General features: G+C 46.2%; 2 protein-coding genes across 2 annotated transcripts in view; one reads left to right on the top strand and one right to left on the bottom strand.

Moving 5' to 3' along the window:
* The window catches only part of MMP24 (matrix metallopeptidase 24), a gene marked incomplete at its 5' end in the record, with an annotated part of 40638 nt that extends 26600 nt beyond the window's left edge, over positions 1-14038 (top strand). Inside the window, 4 exon segments of the mRNA XM_021416377.1 lie at positions 7534-7748; positions 9227-9365; positions 11204-11470; positions 12621-14038. Coding sequence (XP_021272052.1) covers positions 7534-7748; positions 9227-9365; positions 11204-11470; positions 12621-12958 — 959 coding nt within the window.
* On the bottom strand, positions 14563-23741 carry EIF6 (eukaryotic translation initiation factor 6). Its single transcript, XM_021416378.1, has 6 exons — positions 23538-23741; positions 23367-23452; positions 21333-21508; positions 20323-20499; positions 19593-19774; positions 14563-18288 (listed from the first exon to the last, which is right to left on the bottom strand). The coding sequence occupies exons 1-6, from the start codon at positions 23642-23644 to the stop codon at positions 18279-18281; spliced, it is 738 nt and encodes a 245-aa protein (XP_021272053.1). The 5' UTR covers positions 23645-23741; the 3' UTR covers positions 14563-18278.

Raw genomic sequence — 23990 nt, 5'->3', positions numbered from 1 at the left:
GCAGTATCCTCATTCTCAGCAATGCTTCCCGTGTACTTTTATGTAGCAGCAGCAGAAAAGTAACTGAAATGAGCTTCTCTTTGGGAACTTATGGGCTCCTACACCACCCATCAGCCCTTCTCCAGCCACACATCCTGCCAGCATCCCTGAAACAGCGCAGAGTGCTCGGGGAAGCTCTGAGATCTGGAGCTTTTAGATCTATGCCACACAGTGCTCTGCTCGTAGGAGGACGGGAGGAGGACTGCACGTGGCAGGGATGGGCCCTGGTACCAAATTTCTGACATGCTGCAGAGAGACCAGGCACCTTCTCTGTGTTGCATCCCTTCACGTGCACATTTCTACTTTCCAGTGACTGTTGACGCCAGAAGGAAATACCAGATTCTTCCTCTGGTGCACCCACTGCATCTCGCCTGCTTTACATCATGTCTCCATTCCTGTTCCAAAATGCTGGCAGGGAGTACCCGCCTGTCCCCTGTGCAGTGCCCAAGGCACACCTGGCACACAGAGGTCTCTGCCATGAGGCAAGGACAAGCCCAGGACCATACCAGTTCTGGATATGCCTTGGGTGTGAGAGGAGGGAGCTGGCCCACAACCATCAGCTGCCTCCTGAAATGAGCTGACAGTGCTTGTTAGCTGAAGCAGGAGCTCTGCTTTGTGGGTATGACTGGGCATTAAATGCTTCTCTCACCCTGAAGGTCTTTCCGAGTTAAAAAAAAACCCTCAGTTTTGCAGTGGAGCAAATGTCAGGCTTCTTTAAGTTTTTTCCAGAGGTGAACTGGGCGCCATAGCTGGAGCACCGTGCAAAGCCCTGAACTCTCCTCCTCCTTCTGCCTAAGGCCAGCCCACAAATTCTGGACCCTGTTTTCTCACACCCAAAGCAGAGAACTCAATTGCAGGGTGAATCGCCTGGTTACAGAGCACAGGAGAGCACTTATTTTGCTTAAAGCAAAGACTTCAGCCCTGGACTCCTGTCTTCCAGGCAGGTGCTCTGTTACCTGGGTGGCAGTTGATCCTTCAGAGGAACACCTCTGAAAGCCTTCCTGCCTTTGTGATGGTCACAAGGACCCCAGTGCCCAGCTGCTGGCACAGTGCTGTGAGTGCTGGAACAGTGGAAGTGAGTGCTGAGCTGATGTGGGGGACCGTCTCTTGTCCCTGAGGTGGCTCGGTGGCAGCTAGCTGGTTTAGTAGGTCCAGGGACCTCTCTCCACTGTCGTGGGGTTAGAGCATCCCAGCAGATTTCTCTCACTCTCCCTGGCTCCTGTGGATCACGCATTTTGATTTATGCCTGAGGAGCCTCTCCCGTGTACCCAGACAGCTGCCACAGCCCTGCAGAAACACATAGCTCGGTGTTTCACTCCCCAAGCCCCCTGTATTTTATTCCAAAGCCTACCTGTAGGCCTGATGGTAATCTTATTGTTGGAGTGAATATCGAGAAAGCCCTTTGTTTGCAGGTGGATCTGACCTGAAACAAAGGCCGTGCTCGGCGCTGGCAGGCTCATGCAGAGAGGGCCCTGGTGGCACCAAGCCTGCAAGATTCCTCCAGGCGGGTGCCGTGCAGTTGAGGGAACACTCTGTCAATAGCCGGGAGGACAGTACAATTATATTTTGTCCTCAACTATCGACACAGTGGCTCCTAAATGCCTCCTCTCTCTGTGTTATCTTCACAGGTCACCTTGGTATTCAGATGGTCTGCGACAGAGGAAGCATGAAGGGAGGAGGCTAAGTGCCAGTGGCTGAAGTCACACTCCGAAGGTGATCTGCTGTGACCCCAAAGCTTTCTGACATTTTTTTGCCTTGGTTGTGATAGAGAGGAAGAAAGTCTTCTTCTCCACACAGTGTAAAGCTCCAGCCAGGTTCCTCCCTCCAGATCACAGAGTGCAGCTGCAGGGGCCTCCTGCCAGCTTCCTGCATGGAAGTGGCCCTGGGCTCAGTCCCTGGGGAGGGCTCGGCCCCTTGTGGGATCGCACACAACAGCTAGGTGCAGAGCTGATGGGGTCAGACCCATTGCAGACCTGTGCTATAGCCTCTCACTTAATTTTCTCTCAATGAGGTTGCTTGGAGATCTGTTGATAGAGGCTGTGATGTGTGTGCGACACTGCCTCGTTAGTGATGGCGAGGTGGGCGTCATCAGGTTCTGTAATAAATAGCAAGGTGCCAGTATCTCCTAAGTAACTCATTCACAGTCATCTCTGCTGCTGATAAAGCTGTTAAGCTCTGCCTTTAGCCATCTGTTTTGAAGACAGGTTACTGTCATGACAATAACATAATAGCAGTGCTTGGCAAACTATATGGACTATTCATCCTGGTTTTGTACCGGATTGGGCTCCAAAGTGGCTCAGGTTTTACAAGAGCATTTTTCTTCAGCGATGAACAGGCTTTGCTGCTGCTTTCCTTCCCCCTAACTGCAGAGCAGGTTGTTCCTGCTGGCACTTGGAGCCATGGGTTTCAATGTTGTATGTGGACTTCTCTGCTCTTTGCATGTGCACAACCATAGGATTGTCTTGCACCAAGGGTTATTTTCCACACCTTTATCTGTGGCAAAGTAAAGGCAGCAATTAAAAATAAAAATGCAATGTGTATAACTACAGCAGGAGACAAGGCTGCGGTCAGTATAAATCAGGAGCCCGGAATGCATAGGGTCAAGAAGAGAAGTGAAAGACAGCAAGGCAAAAGCCATGGTTGGCAGGGAAAGACAGCAAGAGCAATAGTGTAAATGAAGTGACGGAGTCTGCATCCCAGCAATTTGCAGTACCACCTGCAAAACGTGTGGGAAGCCTGGCTATCTCCTTCAGAGCAATGTCCCAGGGCTGCTTTGGCCGTTGCAAGGAATCAAATCATTTGGTGACCCTGCTCAGCTTGTTGGTCCTGTCTTGTGATCTCTTTCCACTGCCCTTGCAAATATTTCAGTCAACAAAAATCTCTGGTCCAGCGGAATCGTTGCTGTCTTTCAACTTCCAGACCTCAGTCTGCAACAACTGCATCTCCCTCACAAGTCTTCTGCATTCTGTTTCAGTGGCATCCTAGGATTAATGAAAGCCTTTAAGGCTTATAGGTGCTATTTTAACTTTCCTCTTCTCTACTGAAGACTGTGACTTTGGGCGCATAAGCCTTAGAGAGTTGACCGTGACTGCTGTCCTGCAGTGTGGGTAGGGAAGACTGTAATGAGTTGTCCTCCCTTGTGAGTTTGAGCCCTTACTGTAACAAAAAAATGCTCCCTGTGGAGATTTTCATCCCCATATGATGGCCCTCAAGCCGTGTTCTCCCCCAGCCACATTCTGTGGTTCAGAGAGCTGCCTTTGAAGCATCTTTGTGGGGCATCTCACTCATCCAATCCCTTGGCAGGGAGAAGAGCACCAAAGCCTGAGGATGGCACCCCTGGGCCTGGTGCCTTGAAGTTGGGTGTGGGAACAGTCTGTGCTGTCATCTCTGGATTTGGTTGTGGATCAAGGCCGGGCACCCGCTCAGGAAACCAAACTACAGAAATGGGCTCTGGAGTTCATTGGGAAAGATTAACCTGTTCCAGTTCTCTGAACCCAGGCTGTAAATGAAGGGCAGTACTTTTAATTCCTGTGGTATCTTTTGACTGGAGCAGATTTAGTAAGGATTGCAATAAGATTTCATTTCTGGCTTTTCCTCTTTTTAATATTAATATTAAATATATCCAAAAACTAGCATAGTTCCAACAGGAATGATACACTGATACATGCTACACAGCAGATGATACAAGATGGTTTCTTATTCCTTCCTGGTGCTATGACTCTGTGAAACAAGAATAAGAGATTGTTTATACTGGCTGCAGTTACAAACACAGCAGTCAGGTGTCCAGCAGCAGGTATACTCTGCTAACACTGGAATACACAGCTCCCTTCCCCTGCACAGCCCCTTGTCCCTGCTCATTGTGAATGTTTCTATTTCATTCTTACACAGCTCTCCTTACTCTGGAAATAAAGCCTTTCTGTTTCCCCTGTTGCTTACTCTGTTGGTAGGAACATTTTTCATGGTAGAACAGAAGTATTTGTGTTGGAAGGGATCTCTGGAGTTTTTAGTCAAAACTGTCACCCTTAGTAGCACTGTTGCCAGCATTGCTTGCCACCAGTCATGGGTTTCTCTGGCTGGAGAAAGCCTCTGAGGCTGGAGAGTCCACTGCATCGTTGGGTGATTTGTCCAGTGCTTCTCTGCCACCCTGTCTTGTTCTTCTCTGCCTGTCACTAGGCCATCACTGAACCAAGAGATCCCACTCCCAGATTGCCTCATTCTGCAGAGTTTCCCAGACTCTGATTGTGTGCACCTGTATTCTTACCCATCCTCCCATGACAAGTGAGCTGTTCTAACAATATGAAGATACTCATCTGAAATGAGCCTGCATTGTTTTTTGTTATTATCTCCCTGTAAGCCAGATTTATTTACCTTTTAAGAAACCATGCCTTTAATTCAGTGAATCTCTGTTACCTTCAGTGATGCATGAGATATGATTTCAGCGCCTGACCTTTTGCTGTGTATGAGAAGCAGGGTGGCCTGGTCTTGGTTGTCGCTCCCTTTCTATGTGGGTCCTTCCAGCAAACAGCTTGAATACATCACACGTGCACATAGCACAGCGACTTCTTGGTTCCCTCCCAGACAGTTTCCTCTGACAGCAGGTGTTCCTCTGTATTGCAGATTGCTGCTCATCTCACCCTGTTTAAAGGTGGCAGTGCTCCAGGGAGCTCTCCCTCCTCTCATGTTGGGAATTTGCTTCCAGCTGCTTCTTTCAACACAAGAATCTATCCCAGGTGGAGACTTTGTGTTAAAACTGGTGGTGGGCTTCCACAAACTGCCCAATAGCTGTCTCGTGAAAATGCTCCATCATGTCAACTAAATTCACACCAAAGAAGCTTTTTCTGATCCATAGGTGGCAACAAGTGCACCTTTGTTTAGATCAGTGCACAACAGTGTTAGCTTCTTGCAAACTGAATAACAAAGAACTACACCTCTGTTGTTCTATTGTAGCAACATGCTGCAGTCTCATTTAGAAAGGTGAACTTTGCAGGTGTGTGCTGGTGTAGGAATCTCATCATATATGATGTGCACTAAAGATTTTACAACATTTTTGGCGGCCACACAGGATTCCAATTTGGCAGCCATACAGGCTTCCAATTTTCTGTCCCTTTTAATTTGCCAGAGCAGGAGCTGAAGACCATGAAAGCCCTGGCTTTCAGTATGTAAGATCAGCATGGGACCTCTTTCCATGTTCCCATCCTTCTGCAGCATGTCCTGCTGTACCAACTCAGTCCTACCTCCACCAGCTTTCAGCCTAAATCAGAAGTGCCAGCCAGAGCGTGGCTTGTTGGAGGAGATGCTGTTGCACATGCTACATGTGGCAATGTGTTGCCTATGGCTTTTTACATCTGTGGCAGAGAGCAAGAATAATAGTAGTACATCTATAGATGCAGCAGTATTTGGGGATGGCATTAGGTAAATAGAGTTCTGAGAACTTGACACTTACTCTGTATGTGTTTGGGAGAAGGCAGTACTATGGATTAGTTTTAGCCTTTCCCCGTGATGCCCATTTGCGGCTGCTATGTCCTAGATGTGCTCCAGAAGTGCACTTTCAAGTTTAGTTTCACCCAAAAAGAAGGTATTTCGTGCATTTTGATGAGAACTGCAGCACAGAAATTGCAAATGATTGAGAGATTCTCTTCAAATGCACACTCCTACCTGAACCGAAGCACTAGTGTAGGTGCTCCCGTACTGATCAGCCAACTAGGGGGTGTCTACTGCTGTTGGCTTCTATGCTGGGCAGTTCCTGGAAATCTTTGCTGTGTTGTATTTGGGGAAATTCACAGATTATTAGCAATAGCAGTATCATAGCTTGGGAATTTGATTTAAAAGAACTTTATGGCCGGCTAAGGTACTGGCCACTGACCAGCTAAAAGTGGAGGGGGATGAGAAATTCGTGGTAACAGTGTAATATTTTTATTCAGTTAATGTGGACTAATGAGCTGACAGCTTGCCAAGAGTAATTATCAACAGAGAATCCTCAGCTAAAATATTTATATGAGCAATATTTGATGTCATTCATCAAAGTTGTGGAATGAAAATAAATAAAGGTAGTTGCTAATAAAAATTGGAGATGTCATGGGATAAGGACAAGCCACTGTGTAGAAATACAGTTATCCATTTGAAACGCTTTATAGAACAGCTGTAAGAGTAAGTCTCAAGATCTCAAAACCAAAAGACATTGCAGCAACAGAAGTAATTAGTCTGTTTAGCTCATTAAGGGGAATTTGAAGTTCGTCCATATCGAGATCTATTAATGTTTAAACAATGAGATGCTAGAAGTAGAAAATGGAAAAAATTCTGAATCTAAACCTGCACAAATTCAGACAATAGGCAAGACACAGGCTTCAGAGTGCCAGGGCTTAATTACTGGAGCAGACTGCTGTGCATTACAGAGAAGTTTCTGTTGTTTGAAGCCTTCAGGCCCAGACTGGGTGTCTCTTCCTGGAAAATGTGCTGTATCTGTTACGAGAACTCTAGATTTGTCAGAGGATTTGCATCTGAAGGTTTCTGGCCTGGTTATGCATGAAGTTGGTCTAAACTATCTGAGTGGTACACTCTGAACATAACATTCGTGAACCTTGTAGACACAGTTCTTGTTAGAACCTTATAAAAATTAAATGTGATGACTTTTTCTGATGACATCTTTGTCACTGTCTGTGATGATTTTCACTCACCCAATCACCTTTCTAGGGTGTTCTTTATAGGAACCCTTTGAAAAGGTAATATTTAAGATCTACGTTGACATGGGGGCTTGGGCACTCAACCGTCATTTGAAGTACTGTAGTTCAGAACGTTTGTCTGCAGAACTCCTAAGCCCACGGGTGTATAGCCCCCACGGCTATCTAAATCCTTACTAGTAGATTCCTTCTCTGAACATGGGCAGGACAATCACAAACAGTGGGGTAACTCCTGCTGTGAGGATCAGCCTTGTCCAGTACCTGGTGTGGAAAACATCGGTGTGGGGGCAGCATTTGAATGGCAGCAGAGTCCCTTATCGTGGCTGCTCACTGGAGTTCCTGTGGTGTTCTGAAAATAAAAATTAGCGACTACTCTTTAGTAAAATAATTGCACTCTGCAATTTCCCTTAGATTGCAGCAGTTTTTTGCACTCTAACTTTGTTTTGGTTTTGGTTGTTTTTTCAATAGGCTAATAAATGTTTATATTCAGTGGCTATTATCTTTCATTTCAGCTGGGAGTGTGATTAGTGTGTATCCTCCTTGTTTTATCTGCAGCCTCCTTGGAAGGACCTACAAAAACATACTGGCTCTTCTGCAGTTCTTATCCCTCGCCTGTTTTGGGACATCCTTCATGTGTGGATGCATCTTGTTCTGCTTCTTGTTTCTAGGGAATGAGCTCTTAAGTGTATATAGTTCATAAAGAGCGTAGAAATTCCTCACAACATTATTCATCCAGTTTGTTATCTTTTAGAACCTGAGGGAAGCACAGCAAATCCAAAACTGTGACTTTGCTAAACACTTTTCTTTTCACTTCTAGGTCCTCCTATTGAGCCGCTGGAGCCAACCAGGCCTTTACCAACTCTTCCTGTTCGCAGAATTCATTCCACTTCGGAAAGAAAACACGAGAGACAGCCTAGACCTCCTAGTCCTCCTCTAGGTGACAGGCCATCTCCTCCTGGCACAAAACCGAACATCTGCGATGGCAATTTTAACACCGTGGCTCTCTTTAGAGGAGAAATGTTTGTTTTCAAGGTACTAAAAATTCTTGCTTATTCATCAAGTTTTCTTTAGTTTTGTTCCTGGAAAAGATGAATAGAGGTATAAGATAGTTAGAGTTGCATTTCTCAGTCTAAGGCTGAGAAATGAGTAACGTTAGAGCAAATTGATTTTGTAATATTTAGAAACCGTGCCTGATGGGATTTACAAGCTAAACAGGATGCCCAGGCTGTCTGCACACCAAAAAATTAACTGTACGCATTGGCAGAGAATTTAGACACCATCAAGCTGAGAGAGGAGCCACCTGTAAAGCCAGAAAGCAATGCTAGTAATAGTGCAGGCACTGAGCCTCATGGCCTCTGGAGATAGCACAAACCAAACCATGGGCTTCAGGGAATACTCATCCTACTTGAAGCTCTTCGGGAGTTTGCATCAGTCTTGCACACAAGCTGCAGCCAGGGAAGGACAGGCTTTGCTCAGACACCATGGTCCTGCTCGCAAAATAACTGAAGCTTTCACTCTGCCCACTGGCTGTGAATGTAGAGAGGGATATATATGAAAGATCATCAAATGGATGAAACCAGTCAGCCATGGAAAATGCCTGAACCAGGCTATCCTTCTCTTACTCTTACCTGAGCATCCACTATAGCTTTAACTAATGATCTCATATCAAAAGGGATATGTAATAATGTTTTGTGCCTATGGATGTTGTGAGTTTCACGCAGTCACCACGTGGTAGATGCTGGATGGCTGTCCTCATGTCAGGTAGTTGAGCACCAGCTGTACTGGACCAAGCATGACTTCTCAGCAAGGAGACACACAGCAAGGTCGCTCACAAATGAGTTCATAACACCTAGAACTGTGGACTTTCCTCACCCTGCTCCTTATTCCTCTCATTGCTTCCACCCTTTGTCAGAGCCCCAGTAACCAACTTAGAATCATAGACTTACAGAATCACCAAGGGTGGAAAAGACCTCCAAGATCATCTAGTCCACCTACCACCAATATTTCCCCTCTAAACCATATCCCTTAATACAACATCTAAATGTTTCTTGAACACCTCTAGGGACAGTGACTCAACCACATCCCTGGGCAGCCCATTCTAGCACCTGACCACGGTTTCAGAGAAGGCAGCTCTCTGTAGGACCTTCCTACCCCCAGGCAGATCAACACTCCCTGCCAACTTGGTGTTATCTGCAAACTTACTGAGGTTGTACTCAGTCACCTCTTCTAGACCATTCATTAAAGATATTAAACAGGACAGACCCTGATACTGACCGCTGAGGATCACCGCTCGTGAACTTCTTGCCCCTTTGGCTGCCATCTCCCCCATGAAATGCTTTCTGCACTGGAAAAGGTGTTGGGCAGCGTTGCAGCTCTCAGCCAAACCAGGACTTCTGCCTTTAATGGTTACAGGTTTAGGCAAGAATTAGTAGTGTTAGCTGCCGGACGTGCAGCCTGGTGTGACCGCAGGATAAAAACAGTCAGTCTGAAGAGCTTTCTGGTTTTCTCAGGATCGCTGGTTCTGGCGTCTGCGCAACAACCGGGTGCAGGAGGGATATCCCATGCAAATTGAGCAGTTCTGGAAAGGTCTCCCTGCAAAGATTGATGCCGCCTATGAGAGGTCTGATGGAAAATTCGTTTTCTTCAAAGGTACAGTATATTGCAGTACAAGCCTACCACACTTGCCTCACTTCACACTCCCACGGCATTAAGACTGTGGGAACAGGTTCACTGGGTCCTTCCAAGGGGGGCATTTCAAGCAACCAGTGTTTCCCAAGCCACTCACCAAGTCACCAGCTTTGAATTCCTCATCAAAGAGACAGAAAAGATGTGTTGCTATACAGCAGAACTAGCCCCTCTCCTTGCTTGTATGTCAGGTGTGGAGTGCTGCAGAGCAGCGCAGGGTGCTGGTGCTGCACAGCCTCCTGGGGTTTTACTGCTAGCCCTCGTGCTGTTGTATTCAGATGCTCTCCTGCATCTGCTACAAAGGGAATTCTGTGAGTCAGCTGCAACTTGGATTGCAAAGTTCAGCCATAAGACCTCCTGCAGCCTTGAAAAATCTCTGTACAGATACAGAAGTGCCTGGTGACCATTTGCCATGCCAGCTAAGTCATGCAGGGCTCCTTTTCTCCTCCTTGCAGCACTGGCAAAGATGGTTGCTGTGGCAACACCCCTCAAAATCTTTTAGTCCAGTAAGAAGGTGGGTGGTGTAAGAATACATTGAAAAGAGAGGCTGTTAGCACAGACCTGGCCTTTCCTTACACATTCTTACTTCATTTTTGCTAATGGGTGTTGGTTGTACTAACAGTTGAGCCATATATAAGTGTTCTCCTTTGCTTTTCACCTTCCGGTGTGATAGCCAGTCCTTAAAATATTCCTTAGTGTGGGCTGGCCTTGCCAGGGAACTCTGCAAAGCTAGTGTGGTTCAGAGGATGTTGGCTTCCATCTGATAACAAGAAATAGCTCCTGTTCCTCAAGGAGCATGAGGCTCCCACCTGTCTCCTTGGACACATTATGGCACAGTGTTGGAGCCTCCCCAGGTCCAGGGCAACCACAAACCACATTTCATGACAGGCATGAAGGGTTGGTGCCAGGCCAGAGGAGCCTGGGGAGATTTGGGGAAGAATGTAGCCAGCATCCTTGAGGGATACCTTGAATTCCAGCCAGTGCCCATTGACCATCTGTAACAGGATGTTATGGACGAGGCATCAGTATGGTGTGTTGACTTAGAGAGCATGTTGGTAGCATTTAGGCAAGGTACATGGCACTTCAGGTACGGTCCCTGTCCTTGCTCTGGTCTAAGGGAGACATGCTGCTGTTTGCTACAGTCAGTGCAACATGAGCTTCTGCTGTCGTATGTACTCACATCTTTTCTGAGGTGCTGGGAAAATGTGTTAGGGGTGTTTTCCCTGAAGAAACAAAAATGCCCATCCTTACGTGGAGCCCACAGCAGCTCCTTTCACTGTGATAGTTCCTGAAGATGATCTGTCACTGAAAACAGGTTGTAAGCCAGAAAGAGTGGCTGGAAGGCATCGCCGTGCTCCTGTACAAAAAAACATGTCCTGAATTACTGCATGCAGCTTCAGACCTTCCATTCAATAAAACGTTCTAAAACTAGAGAAGGTCTAGAGAAAGGCAACGGAAAAGGACTGGCCTTCCTACAAGGAACAATTAAATATCCTAGAGCTCCTCAGCCTGAATGAGGGCTGACAAAGGCAGGATGTGAGAGAAGTCTTTTAAGTCAAGACTGACCTAGAGAAGGTGAATGGGAAAGGGTTGTCTAACTTTCAAACCAAGAGCTGAGGAGTGCCAACTGAAATTGAGAGGTTTCAGGTTTAAAAAGGAGAAACTTCTTCACATAATACAATGAAGTACAGTATAGCTAATTTCCACCATGCTGTGGTTCCTTGTGGCTGTTTTACATTTGTATTGCTTTAACTACAAATTCTGCAAATTCATTTGCTGCCTGTGTCCCTGTTCAACTCTAGGAGATAAATACTGGGTTTTTAAGGAAGTGACGGCAGAGCCAGGATACCCACACAGTCTTGTGGAGCTGGGGAACTGTCTGCCCCGGGAAGGCATCGACACAGCTTTGCGTTGGGAGCCTGTGGGCAAAACCTACTTCTTCAAAGGAGACAGGTACTGGAGATACAACGAGGACAAGAGAGCAACGGACCCAGGATACCCAAAGCCCATCACTGTGTGGAGAGGAATCCCTCAGGCTCCACAAGGCGCTTTTATCAGCAAAGAAGGCTGTATGTATCTGCCGTCATTCTACAAGTTAGATGGATAACAGCTTATCTAGCTTGGGAGTTGCTTGGGTTGCTGGATTTGGGTGTTTGGGATATTTTTGGTGAGGTAGGATTCAAGTATCAGGCAGCCAGTCCAAGGTCACACTGACACCTGCGAGTATGGGCAGTCAGGTTCTTCCCTTATCCCAACCCAGGCAGCTCCTAACTGCTAAACCACATCCTGCACTTTGGGATGGGAAAGGGACCTTTTTCTGGTTTTGCTTCCACAACAGTCCCTACCTAAGTTTTATTGGGCCATGATTATGAGGATGCCATAGTTACATTTTTCTCTGTTGTCTTACCTGTAGCTAGATCACTTGCTGCCTCCCTGTTGCAGGCTAGAGCCTGCCTGATGTACTTTGAAGTTAGCCAGGCCCTAAGCATGGGTTTGGACTTCCATAGGCTTCCTCAAGTACGTTTGTCTCTCTGGTGTGAAGTTTTCACTAATCACTGAAGAGTGATTAGAAAAGGAATCCTGGAGTCCTTTGGGGAGATGAGGGGTACTTCAGACAACAAGTAGTATAAACCATCTGCTTGTTATTTGCAGCAGGACTAGACTGTTTCTTAACAATATCCAAATCTTCCAGATTCTGTTGTCTGGAGGACTCGTTTAATTTGGCATTCGATCTCTTAGACTGAGAACAGAAACCCAAGTATCCATCCAAGTACTACCACAATCAGGAACTGTCATTCTGCAAACTGTTAATGGCTTGGTAATGACCAATGCATATTATTTACAGATGCTTTAGTGAAAAAAAAATAAAAATAATTAAAAAAAAAATCACTGCAGAACACTTGAAGATGGGGAAAATGAGTTCATTGTTTTTGTTATTTGCCAGTTACTTAAATCTTGCTCACCGGCTTGTCTTGGCCAAGGGAAGTGGTGCTCTGTGGACAGCATGGCACCCACCAGCTAAGGTTATGGCTACACCTGTAAATCAAGCTCCAAAAATGCCTGCATCTTTTCCTGGTTTTGGGATGTCCTAGATGAATGTGCTGTTGGCTCAGAGAGCTACCACCTCCCAGCCTTTCAGGCTCTCTGTACACCGTCATGCATGCAGAGTGTAATCAGTTGGGAATGGTGTGGTGAGAACTATTCTGTTTTGTCTCCTAGTTTATACCTACTTCTACAAGGGGAAGGAGTATTGGAAGTTTGATAACCAGAGGCTGAATGTGGAGCCAGGCTACCCCAGGTCAATCCTCAAAGACTGGATGGGCTGTAACCAGAAGGATGTTGAGCGAAGCAAAGACAGACGCCTCCCCCACGACGATGTGGATATTATGGTGACAATAAATGATGTGCCTAGCACTGTAAATGCAATTGCAGTTGTGATCCCTTGCATTTTGTCTCTGTGTATCCTTGTCTTGGTGTACACGATCTTCCAGTTTAAAAACAAAGAGGTGCAGCAAAATGTTGTGTACTACAAAAGACCTGTCCAGGAGTGGGTATGACACAGTCAGCTGCACATCGACCTGATGAGGATATGGACAAAAAAAAAAAAAAAAAAAAAAGAAATGCATTCAAAGCCTACCAAACAAAACTACTTCAGTGACTTACAAGTTTTGGACATCCTGGGACTGAAAGCAGCAGGAAAACTGGAAAAAAAATACAGGCAGTGTGGAGCCTCGTTCCTTCTTAATGCCTCAGTCGTGTAAGTCTTGGTGTGCCATTCTCCACAGGCCCACTCTGCAAACATCAGAGACTTCAAGACAGGTTTTCTTCAAACTTCTCAACCGTCTTGGGAAAGTTCTGTCAGTTCCCTGCACCAGTGCTCCCTGTTAAACCCAGCATTCTCCAGTGTAGCTAAACCACCTCTGAACAGAACCATTTTTTTAATAGCTCTCATAAATGAATTAAGATCATGAAACCTATGAACAGGAACAATTCAGTATCGTAAGCAGAAGACATTCTGATGCTGAGCCATTCTAAGAGATCTTCTTAGTTTATTACAAAAACCAGGGAATTAACCTGGAAACAATTTTCCAATACCTGCTGGTCAGATGTTTTGTACATTCATAACTAATCAACGCTGCCACTCAGCACCGTGCACGAGGAACCATTAACCCCTCCGAGAGGTCAACGAGTGCCGAGCAGAAGCTCACGAAGCACCAAACCAGACACCATAATGTTACTTGGCAACATCAAGTCCTACATTGGGACAGTCTGAAGACAAAGTAATTGTGTCTAACAACACCAATTATGGGAATACACGTTTTTGTTTTGGGAGCCATTCACGAAAGAATGATGTCATATGATGTTAAGCTCCCATGAGCCAGAAAGCCGCGGTTACCAATATAATGAAAAATGTATAAATGTAGACTGCACTCTGCCCCCGTTAAGATGCTGGGAAAAGATGAATTGTTGTTATGTGGCATGTGTAACTAGATTGTGGAATTTGTACGTGGGGTTTCAGGAGAATGGAAATGTTTGTTTGGAGTGAGATCGTCAGTATGTTTTGCTGAAATAGTCAAGGTACAGTAAGAATTAGGCCTGTTTATAAAACAAAATCCAATCCCTGTAGATGTTACAAACATTGTACGCCTTTGACATTTTGTTTTTGCTCACTTCTTCACATGCAAATATTTGGCAAGGACCAAAGGAAGCATGTCACGCAGTAGAATGAGTTCATCACTAGCCGCATTTGACAGAGCCATAAGAATCAGGTAGAGGCTAAATAAATACCTGAGCCTGCAGTCAGTAACTTTTCACAACCCTCTTCTTACAAAGGTAGCTTCTGCTTATCCCTGTGACAACTCTGAATGGTTTAGGATGTTGTGTCCTAACCACAAACACAGTCCATTTTGTTGTTAATACTGAGAGCCCTACCATGTTAAATAAGAGAGGGAGGTCTCTTGCAGTGCGATCTAATGGTTAAGTCCAGCCCTGTACGAAAGTGCCATTCATACAAGCACATGAACTGCTTTGCACGCCCACTATAGGGAATAGGTGATTAGTGTAAGCCCTCTGCCTATAACTGAATGTTATTCAGTGCAACAGAAGTGCAATGCACAGAATGTCCAGGTAGTTTAGGAAAGTACAACTCCATAATATCAGCTGTGGAAAAAAAAATAATCCAAGGATTTTTATTTTCTTGACAAACATGCTATAAATATTTGTAATTACAATGATGAGGAATGAAAAAGCAGAAAGATTGTTCGCGTTCTGAATTTCTAACTAGTGCTCAAATATTGCTATGGTGAAGCCAGATAGACCAATAGGTATTTCTTAGTGAAGCCCACTAGGACTGCATAACATGTAGTCTCCAACTGTATTTTGCCTTTCATGATTAATTTCCATAGCCACATTGTTTATTGTGTTTAAGCATAAAAAGTATTACAAAGATATTATGAGATAAGTGAGAAGCTAGTAGATGCAAAACTGAATTTTAGTGAAAAAATGTGGTAATGTCTTATGATGGGTGAAGGAGTGCAAAGGACCAAATGAAATCAGAGCTACTAATTAGACACCCCCCATACACGCTGCTCCGTAAGTTGCTATGTGTACTGTATATGTGGTAGAATGCACACTATGAATGCCACAGCCACATGGCACATCGAACTCATCTGTACGCTGCCATCTCCTCTGGGACTGTGACAGCCCGAACCTTTGAGCAACTTCCAACAGCCATCATTAAAAAACAAACAAAAAAAAAATTTACAACCTGAAGAAATGTCTGCTTCTGTTCATTTGGGTTTTTTCCCTCCTGCCCAAAGGTTGGCTTTGGTTTCCTTCAGGACTTCGTGCTGAGTGACAAGCTGTGCAAGGGGCACGGTGTCAGGATGCGTAGGAAGCTCAGCTGTTTGCTCACACAGCTGCAAAGCAGAGCAGTGCCTGCTGCAGTAAGGTAAGCCTGCCCCACAGTGCCAGAACTCAACGTCCTCAAGGAGCTGCTGCTTCAAGGAACTGGAGAAATAGTTTGGTACCTTTTATAACTACCTTGTAATTGACTCCTAGTGCATGCTCACCTTTGAGGTGCAGGTAAATGTTACGTACGTCTGTCCTTTCTGGAGGCATAAGGTATTTCTGCAGATGCTTCAATTGGTGAGAAATTCAGCCCTCGACAGTTAGAAGTGTCGGCACTCGGAGGGGGGCAAGGCAGGACGGTGAGCAGTTGGCCCGCTTACTCCCCAGGTACGAGCCAGTTAATTATGCTCTGATTTAGATTAACACTTGTGCAATCCTAGAGTGACCTGGATCCAGTTGCAGATATTCATGTGAGGCACGGTTCCTTAGATTCCCACATCCAAGCTCTTTGCTGGGCTCCTGTCTGATGCTACACAAGCACATCACCCGAGCACTGACCCAGCATGTCTCCCATCAGCGTGGGTAAAGCATCTCCATGGACAGGTGGCCACGTTCTAGTTCGTGTCCAGAAACACAGCACCAGGACATAGTGCCACCACAGGGGAGCAGGGAACATCAGCGCTTACCTGACTCTAATCCCACACCCAAGGGGCTCTTCTAAGCGTGTTCCTGGCACGACACACACTGCCCTGCACTATGGGCCATTTGGGCAGCAAGAGGGGTGTCCTGGCACACCCACCTGAAGCACAGCAGTTGCAGCTCTGGCAGAGAGCAGCCCATTACGTACTCTTATTTTGCACTCAGCGTTCTGTATTTATTTGTTTTTGACTAGCGTGAATAATCTGATCACCAATAAAGTAGGTGCATTTCTCCAGGTAAGTTTAAGTATGCTGGGACATACCAACCACTAGTCAGAACAGAAGTGATCCCCCACAAGAGTGGAGGACTAGTTGTTTCTGCTTTATAATGAAGTCATTAAGCCTCATGAGGATCTCCTATCTCACACCTTCCCACCAACACGTCAGTCAGTTCTCATCCTTACAAGCGAGAACGAGGCAGCCTGAGCAAACTTCACTGCACTAATCCACTGCCTTGCCCCAATGGGACACAGCTGAGCTGCCCATGGAATCCCAGTGAAAGATCCAACCATTTACTCTGACTTTTTTCCCCCATCCTCCAGCACATAAATGAGCCTCCTTCTCATACGATTATCCAGGGTCCTTAAAAGCCTTTGGCACAAAACCCTGCCAAATGCCTTTTTGGAAATTCAGATAGATTACAACCAAACTTCTTTAAATTACTCCACAGGCCTTGTGAGACATGACTTGCAATTAAAGCATCAAGTTTATTGCTGTCTCATGATGTTTCTACTAACTTAATTCTGTATTACAGCTTCTGTTAATTTTCTTTGCACACAGGTCCACCTTCCCAGTTCAGAATTCCCACAAACCCTTTGTTTAGAACTGATACTGTATTTGCCACCTCCCAGCTCCCACGTTTCAGTGCAAGTTTCATAGGAGGTCACACACCATAGTTAGCAATGCCCAATTCTTCTGTTTGTCTCCAACACTCTTTGGCATATTATCACCTCCCACCACTGTCTCAGTGTCTTTCTTATTTATGGATTTGGATTTCACAGAAACTGGATTATTTTTCTTATTTAAGCAATTCTAATGCATACCAAGATCACTAATACAAACTAGGATTTCTGCCTAATGATTGGAATGAGGAAGGAAAAAAAAACAAACACAAGAAGCTGCACAAGAAATGCTCAGCCTTACTTATTTACAGTGGGTGATCCCACGCCAACAGCCACAGCAGCAGTCAGGCCCTTTACCATATAGTCCTAATAAGAGAGCCCTGTGAGTTAACAAAAGGCAATCAGCTTCTGAAGCTAAACACTGACATGGAGGAGGAGACACGGAGTCAGTCAAGAAAGGCTGTCCACTACATCAAGGGAGCCATAAATGCCAGAAATTGTTAGCTCTACATTTCCTTTGCATCACCGTTACTGCCAGGCAAGGGCAGAACTCTTCAACAGCAAGCTCGCAAACGTGGAAAGTACAACTGAATACAGTAACCATTTAGAACCGTGTTAATTAACCTTTGCCTCCAGGGTAACTCAAGATCACATGGTTCAACCCTTTCTGATTTGCTGACTTCTAAGAGTTTCTCAGGGAAGGCGGCCAACTCCCGTAGAGAACATTTAAGCCTACCAGCAACTGCATGTTTTTCAAGGATCTTCTGCAGATGTCTCAGAAGTACCACACAGGTCTGACATCTGCAGACAACAGATCGAATTCCATTGTTCTGGAGGCAGTCACAACTGGCTGTTAAGTCTCTGGACTGACTTCTTTGAGAAACTCCATTTTCAGTCAGAGCCGATCATTTCAGAATCAGCAGCCCCCTGAGAAGAGCTGCAAGTCAGGGCAGGACTCCAGGTGATGCCTTCTGAATTTTTTTTTTCTGGCAAGTTAACTACTGTGTTTTTGGTATAGGAAATACAGGGGCTCTTATGCCCACCTACAGCAGAAACACCAAGAGTATGAAAAGACAGAGAGGGCAGCACCATATGCGTGCTGAAACAGCCTGCTGCAGAGCAGAATATTAATCCTCTATTTAAGGCAAAACAATTTTCTAGTTATCAGTAACCAAAATCCAAACGAGTGAATATTGTGGGCTAATTTAAAGGCCTCAGTCAGCATCACAAAGAAAGCACAGCTGAAGAAGGAATGAAGAACATCAGCAAAGGGATAGAGAACATTCCATATTTGGAACTTATGTATGTTATTTGCCATTTTTCGCAATAATATTTAGTTTACAAAACATTACAAAAAAGATGGTTTTTCGGGAGCCTCTTCCTGGTGCTAGTCCTGCAGAAACAAAGGTCTAGAGGTCTGTAATCCAAACTGCAGCTTGACTCTTCGGCTCCTTAGGAGCTTCTTGAACGGCATGAACTGACACTGCTCATGCCAAGCTAAAGAGAGAAAACAGAAAGGAGATTTAGCAAACAAGGGCCAGAGTGCAGAACACATTTCAAGACACCATTATAATCAGTTCTCAACCTCCAGTTACAAAGGACCATCAATAATTTCCTTTCCTTAAACATAAGTCTGTGAAAAGACTGAAGGAGACCTGGTGACTGCTGACAACCAACTGCAAGAACACACTTGCCAGGCTGGCAAAGGCAACATGTACACTGCCTTGTCCTAGCCGTTATCAAAAGCTCAGCACATGTTTAACTGTGCACAGAAACACCAAGCCTTTAAATAGAACAGTGAAGGGACAGCTAAGAACTCTTTTGAAGGGCTCCTCCTTCAAGGAATTCTTTCTTCTTTTCCTATGCCATAAACCATTCCTACACATTTTTATAAGAGCTCAGAACTCTAAGTTACAGTGGCTTGAGTTGCTCGAGAATACACCACTAGCATTACAGCAATCATCAAATGAGTTACAATCAGTTGAAAGCCCAAATGAAATTAATTTTCACCTATATGGGCTCCTAAAGCCTGTAGAACTTTTTGCATTCATCAGTGAATGGGAAAGGTCCAATACCACCACCACTCTTGTGACTATAAATTTTAACAGGAACCTCCCATGTGTGACCACAGTGACTTATCAGCTATGATAAAAGAAACTTTTCTGCAACAAAATAATTCTCATCAATAACCAATAAAAACAAAGAGGCCATTGTCTTGGTTTTATCAGTATTCCACATCATGACATCCTGCAGCAGGCTGCTGGCTGCAGAGGCACTGTGCAGTGCGGTGCTGTACTTCCTGGTCCCATGTTCTCTAGCAGTCTCGCTTGAGTTCTGACTCTCCAAGAAAAAGATATACTGAGATGAACAGACCACTATTCCCAAGTGCCTGCAGTATTCCCTCTGTGATCTCCAGTTCTGGGTAATGGAGCTGAAGGTTTCCTCCAGTATCCAGCACTGCAGTGAGGAGCACGGTCAGAACATCCCCCTCTCCTATTCTACTTTATTTATTAATTGTAACTCTCTTTCTTATTATTATCTTACTTTTTTTAATCATCTGTAGTAATTTTTGTATCGCTCCTAATCTGAATTGGGTCATTTTTCTTTCCTTCTCCCCAAAAGGGGGATGGGAGGGTGAAAGGGGCCTTCCCCCCCAACTCTTTTCCCTGTTGCGCTTGAAATCGTGACAGACACGAAGAAGAGAGCGATCAGCTTCGAGAAGCAGCTAGTTTTATAGCTTCCTTATAGTGAAATCCTCTCTGTTTTGATTACAATTATACACAGAGCTGGATCCTCCTTACCTGTCAATCAAGGAATCTCTCATGCTGGTAGCAATAGTACTTGGCTGAGCTTCATTCAGCTTGAAGATGCTCTCAATGACAGAGAGCTCAGTGCTGGTTGTGTCCAGCCCACAGAAGGCACACCAGTCATTTACAACCATGCCTGCTCCAATGACCTCACTGCCACGGTTTACTGTTCCAGCCTGCAAAATAAACAAAGTGGCAAAAGTTAGCACGGCACGCTGACATCAATACATTTTATTATGCTTCCCTATGCAGCCTTTAACCTCTGGAAAGAAAAGTCTGTGATATTCAGAGAAAAAAAAAAAACCACAACCAACCACAACACCCCATCATGAACAGGAACCATAAAGGCAGAGCAATCCTGAGATTTAAAAATCAAACTGAGCAGACATGGGATTTTATTGCTCAACTCTTTTCCAGCAGTGCCTTTGGCCAAACCACAGACCATTTCACATTCTGTGCGAATGACTCATCTCAACTTACATAACCCTGGCAGAAAAACTTTTCAGAAGCGACCTGAGGGTTCTACGCAGCTTATTCAAACACATAAAAGACAGGGAACACGTCTCAGAAGACTGTCCTCCTTCAGGTCTTCTCCTCATCTCCCATTTGGAACATCCTTACAGAGAAAACAGTATCTAGCAGGCCATGAGAATGTAGAAACACGAACACCACAAACTGGGATGGAAGGGAGCCGTGAAAAAAAAACACACCTCACAAGCCTTACCACGAGTGGGACCTGAAGCAATGAAGACAGTTCATCCTGATCCTCGATGGAAGTTTTGGGGTGCACAATTCCTCCTTGGTTACTAAATACACAGTAACTTCCCACCAGCACCTGATCTGCTACCGTTTGTCTGAAAACTTCAACCTTTAGTACATCTGCCAAGATCTCTTCAGTTTCCTGCAAACAAAGAGAACAAAGTACTCAGCAAAATGCTATTGTACAAACTGAAGTCACGGTATTCTTTCAAAGAATTACCAGCTGGGATCCTCCCCTTGAAAGCCTGCCCTCACCTGCACAACCCACTGCAATCCAATCATCACACAATGCTCTTACTCTTCTGGATTAACCTGGATACAGTTACCTGTGTATAGTGAGCTGGAAGCCAAGGCAACTCTAACAAACACACCACCACTGAGAAACATCCTTCCTCCCCTCTTTCTGCCCTGCCTTTAAGTTTTTAAAGGAGAGCTTCTATTTTTCACCACAGACATGTATACCACCACATCCATGGTCTCTACCAACGCTATTGCAAAACTTCCAAGTAGATCAGTGACATCTTGTAACTACTACTACAGTCCTAAGTTTTTTGTTCTTTACACACATGCACACTCTTGCTTCATTTTTACATACACAAAGCTAATTGCATCTCACAGTACTCTTCCATATCCCACTCCTTTCTTTTTACAAGCACCGCTAACTACAGTGTGCTGGGTGCAATACGCACACTACATACTTAGGACAGGATCCACACCTACAAGTAAAGATAACAATAGGAAAAGAAGCAGATCAACTGCAACTGAGTCATAAGTTCAAACTCCAATATTGTGATTTCTCTCCTGAGAGGAAAGGAAACAGGGAACACAGTTTCCCACATGATGTTAGCTCAGCTGTCGGTATAGTTCTTCACTAGACATGCACACTACTTACAGTAATCCCCAGTAGCTACAAGCTGAAACTGCAACCTAGAAATCATTTCCAGTGCATCCACAATGAATTCAAAAGCCACATACCCTGTCCAGATCAGGATGAACAAGAGCTACGTAGTCATTGCAGGTAGTGACGTTGCCCAGTGCTGAGAGACGCTCCTCCACTCGCTGAATTCGGACAGAATCTGGAAGGCTATTGCGGATGTGCTGAAGCTCTTGGTCTGTTGTACTGCTCGGGACCAACAGTCCATGCCTGTTCCCTAAGATGACCCGAAAATAAAAAAAGGAAAAAGAAATAACAGAGCTTAAAATAATTTAAGATTTAAAAAGCAAATATTTCCATTGTGCTTACTACTTTCCTGATGCTCACACAGTGGCTTGGGGCCCTGGCCCTGTCTGCTCGTTTCAAGCCCAAAATTCAGTCCCACAGAAATAACGCAACCATTTATTAATACATAAGCACAGGTGAGGGGGAAAACCAAGATATAACAAAGACTTAAGAATATAAATACGTAAACTGCACTACTTTTATTCACTCTTTTCAATAGAAGGATACACAAGGTTCTAAACAAAACGCTTTGGTATGATTTCACCCCTGAGATGCTGACTGCCCCCACAGAGCCTACACATTCTGCTCGGTTTTGTTCCTTTCCTTTAGCAAGGCTGCAAGACCGGGCGGGCAGAGACCTTTTTCCAGGAACAAAAAGCAAGCACAGAGTGTGCTCTACTAAACAGCGTGTCAGCAGCCAGGCAGGGGAAGACTTGTCTTTGACCTTCACATCTGGAACAATCCCTCCAGCACTGGCTCTGAATCCCTAACCTCCACAATGAAACAGAACAGCTTCTCCCTGTTTACTAGAAAGCCAATTTATGCACATCAATGGCCTCTCTTCAGGTCTTGACCAGCAGGCACTGCCTGTAACCCTGTTTCAGGTGGTTGGTTTTTTTCACTGTTGGGTTTTGTTTGTTTGTATTGGCCAAGCTTTATTTTTATTTTATTTCCCTACATCAATGGACAAGGGAAGAGCCACTGATGTCATCTACCTTGACTTCAGTAAGGCCTCTGACACAGTAGCCCGCAACACCCTTCTCTCCAAATTGGAAAGATATGGATTTGATGGCTGGACTGTTCAATGGACAAAGAACTGGCTGCAGGATCGAGTCCAGAGAGCGGTGGTCAATGGCTCCATGTCTGGACGGAGATCAGTGATGAGTGGTGTCCTCCAGGGGTCGGTGCTGGGGTCTAACCTCTCTAGTATCTTCACCAATGACATTGACAGTGGGGACGAATGCACCCTCAGCAGTTTGCTGATGACACCGAGCTGCGATGTGCAGTCGACACACCAGAGGGACAGGATGCCATCCAGAGGAACCTGGACAGGCTGAGCAGTGGGTGCAGGTGAATCTCACGAGGTTCAACAAATCCAAATGCAAGGTCTTGCACCTGGATTGAGGCAACCCCCATTACCAATACAAACTGGGGGACAAAAGGATTGAGTGCAGCCCTGCCAAAAAAGACCTGGGGGTACTGCTGGATGGCAGCTGGACATGAGCCAGCACTGTGCCCTCGCAGCCCAGAAAGCCAACCGTACCCTGGGCTGCATCAAAAGATGCGAGACCACCAGGGCGAGGGAGTGATCCTGCACCTCTGCTCTGCGCTGATGAGGCCTCACCTGGAGTACTGCTTCCAGACGTGGAGTCCTCAGTACAGGAGAGACAAAAAAATCTTTTACAGTGAGGGTGGTGAGGCACCGGAACAGGCTGCCCAGTGATGTGGTTTATGCTCCATCCCCACGGAGACTTCCAAGGTGAGGCTGGATCAGGCCCTGGGCAACCTGATGGAACTGTGGTGTCCCTGTTCACTGCAGGGGAGTTGAACTAGATGGCCCTCAGAGGTCCCTTCCAACTCTATGGATTCTATGATTCTATGATTTTCTCCAGCTTCATAACTTTCCTTATCCGAATGATGCAGTCAAATAAAAACCCCCGAGGACGAGGAGCGCTGCCCCCAACCCCCCGGGCTCCGCACCGCAGCTGGGGCCCCTCGGGGCGGGCACGGGCTGAGCACGGCCCCGCTGTCCCCCCGCTCCCGCCCGGCTGCGGGCCCCGGCCACCTACCCACACACATCCTGCCGATGATGCGGCAGCCGGCGATGGAGGCGTGCACCACCGGGATGGTCCCGAAGAGCTCCCCCTCGAAGACGCTGCAAGGAGAAGGCGCCGTTAGGAGCGGGCGCAGGGCTCGGGGTGGTGTGCTAGGGCTGGGCCGGGCCTTCGCGGCTCTCTCACCTGTAGAAGTTCTCGGAGCCGCCGATAGCCACCAGGCAGTAGGCATTGGTGAGCTTGGCGAAGCAGCCTAACTCGTTGTTGTTCTCGAAGCTAGCGCGGACGGCCATGGCTACGATCTCGACCAACGCAAAGACCGACGGACGTCCGGGAGCGGCGGCCGCAGCCAGCCCCACGCGGCACGGCCGCTTCCGCTTCTGGAGGCGGAAGCCGCGGGGCAGAGAGGCCCCGGAAGCGCCGGGAGGAACAGCGCTCCCCGCCGGCCGGGAGGTGCTATAGCCCCGCCGCCACGAGGGGAGTGGGCGGGCGGCCCTTGGCCCAGCCCCGGCGCCGACGCGCCGCTGTGGCCTCAGGTGGGCCTTGAGTGTGCAGGCGTGGTCCGCGTGAGCTGCCGGATCGATGCAGGCATGTGTCGGTCCCAGTTGTGCGTGCAACCCGCTGATCTGCCGCTCCCCG

This window comes from Numida meleagris, chromosome 19, assembly GCF_002078875.1.
Source record: "Numida meleagris isolate 19003 breed g44 Domestic line chromosome 19, NumMel1.0, whole genome shotgun sequence".
Classification (NCBI taxonomy): Eukaryota; Metazoa; Chordata; class Aves; order Galliformes; family Numididae; genus Numida; species Numida meleagris.
The sequence above is the reverse complement of the archived record's forward strand: the minus strand, read 5'-3'. Positions and strand labels throughout refer to the sequence as shown.

Bases quoted from the DNA above. Each gene is read 5' to 3' on its own strand.
- EIF6 (XM_021416378.1), bottom strand. From the start codon at position 23,644: ATGGCCGTCCGCGCTAGCTTCGAGAACAACAACGAGTTAGGCTGCTTC. The intron at 23,453-23,537 runs GTGAGAGAGCCG...TTCTCCTTGCAG, and splicing joins GGCTCCGAGAACTTCTACAG to CGTCTTCGAGGGGGAGCTCT. The intron at 19,775-20,322 runs GTAAGGCTTGTG...TTTATTTTGCAG, and splicing joins TGCTTCAGGTCCCACTCGTG to GCTGGAACAGTAAACCGTGG.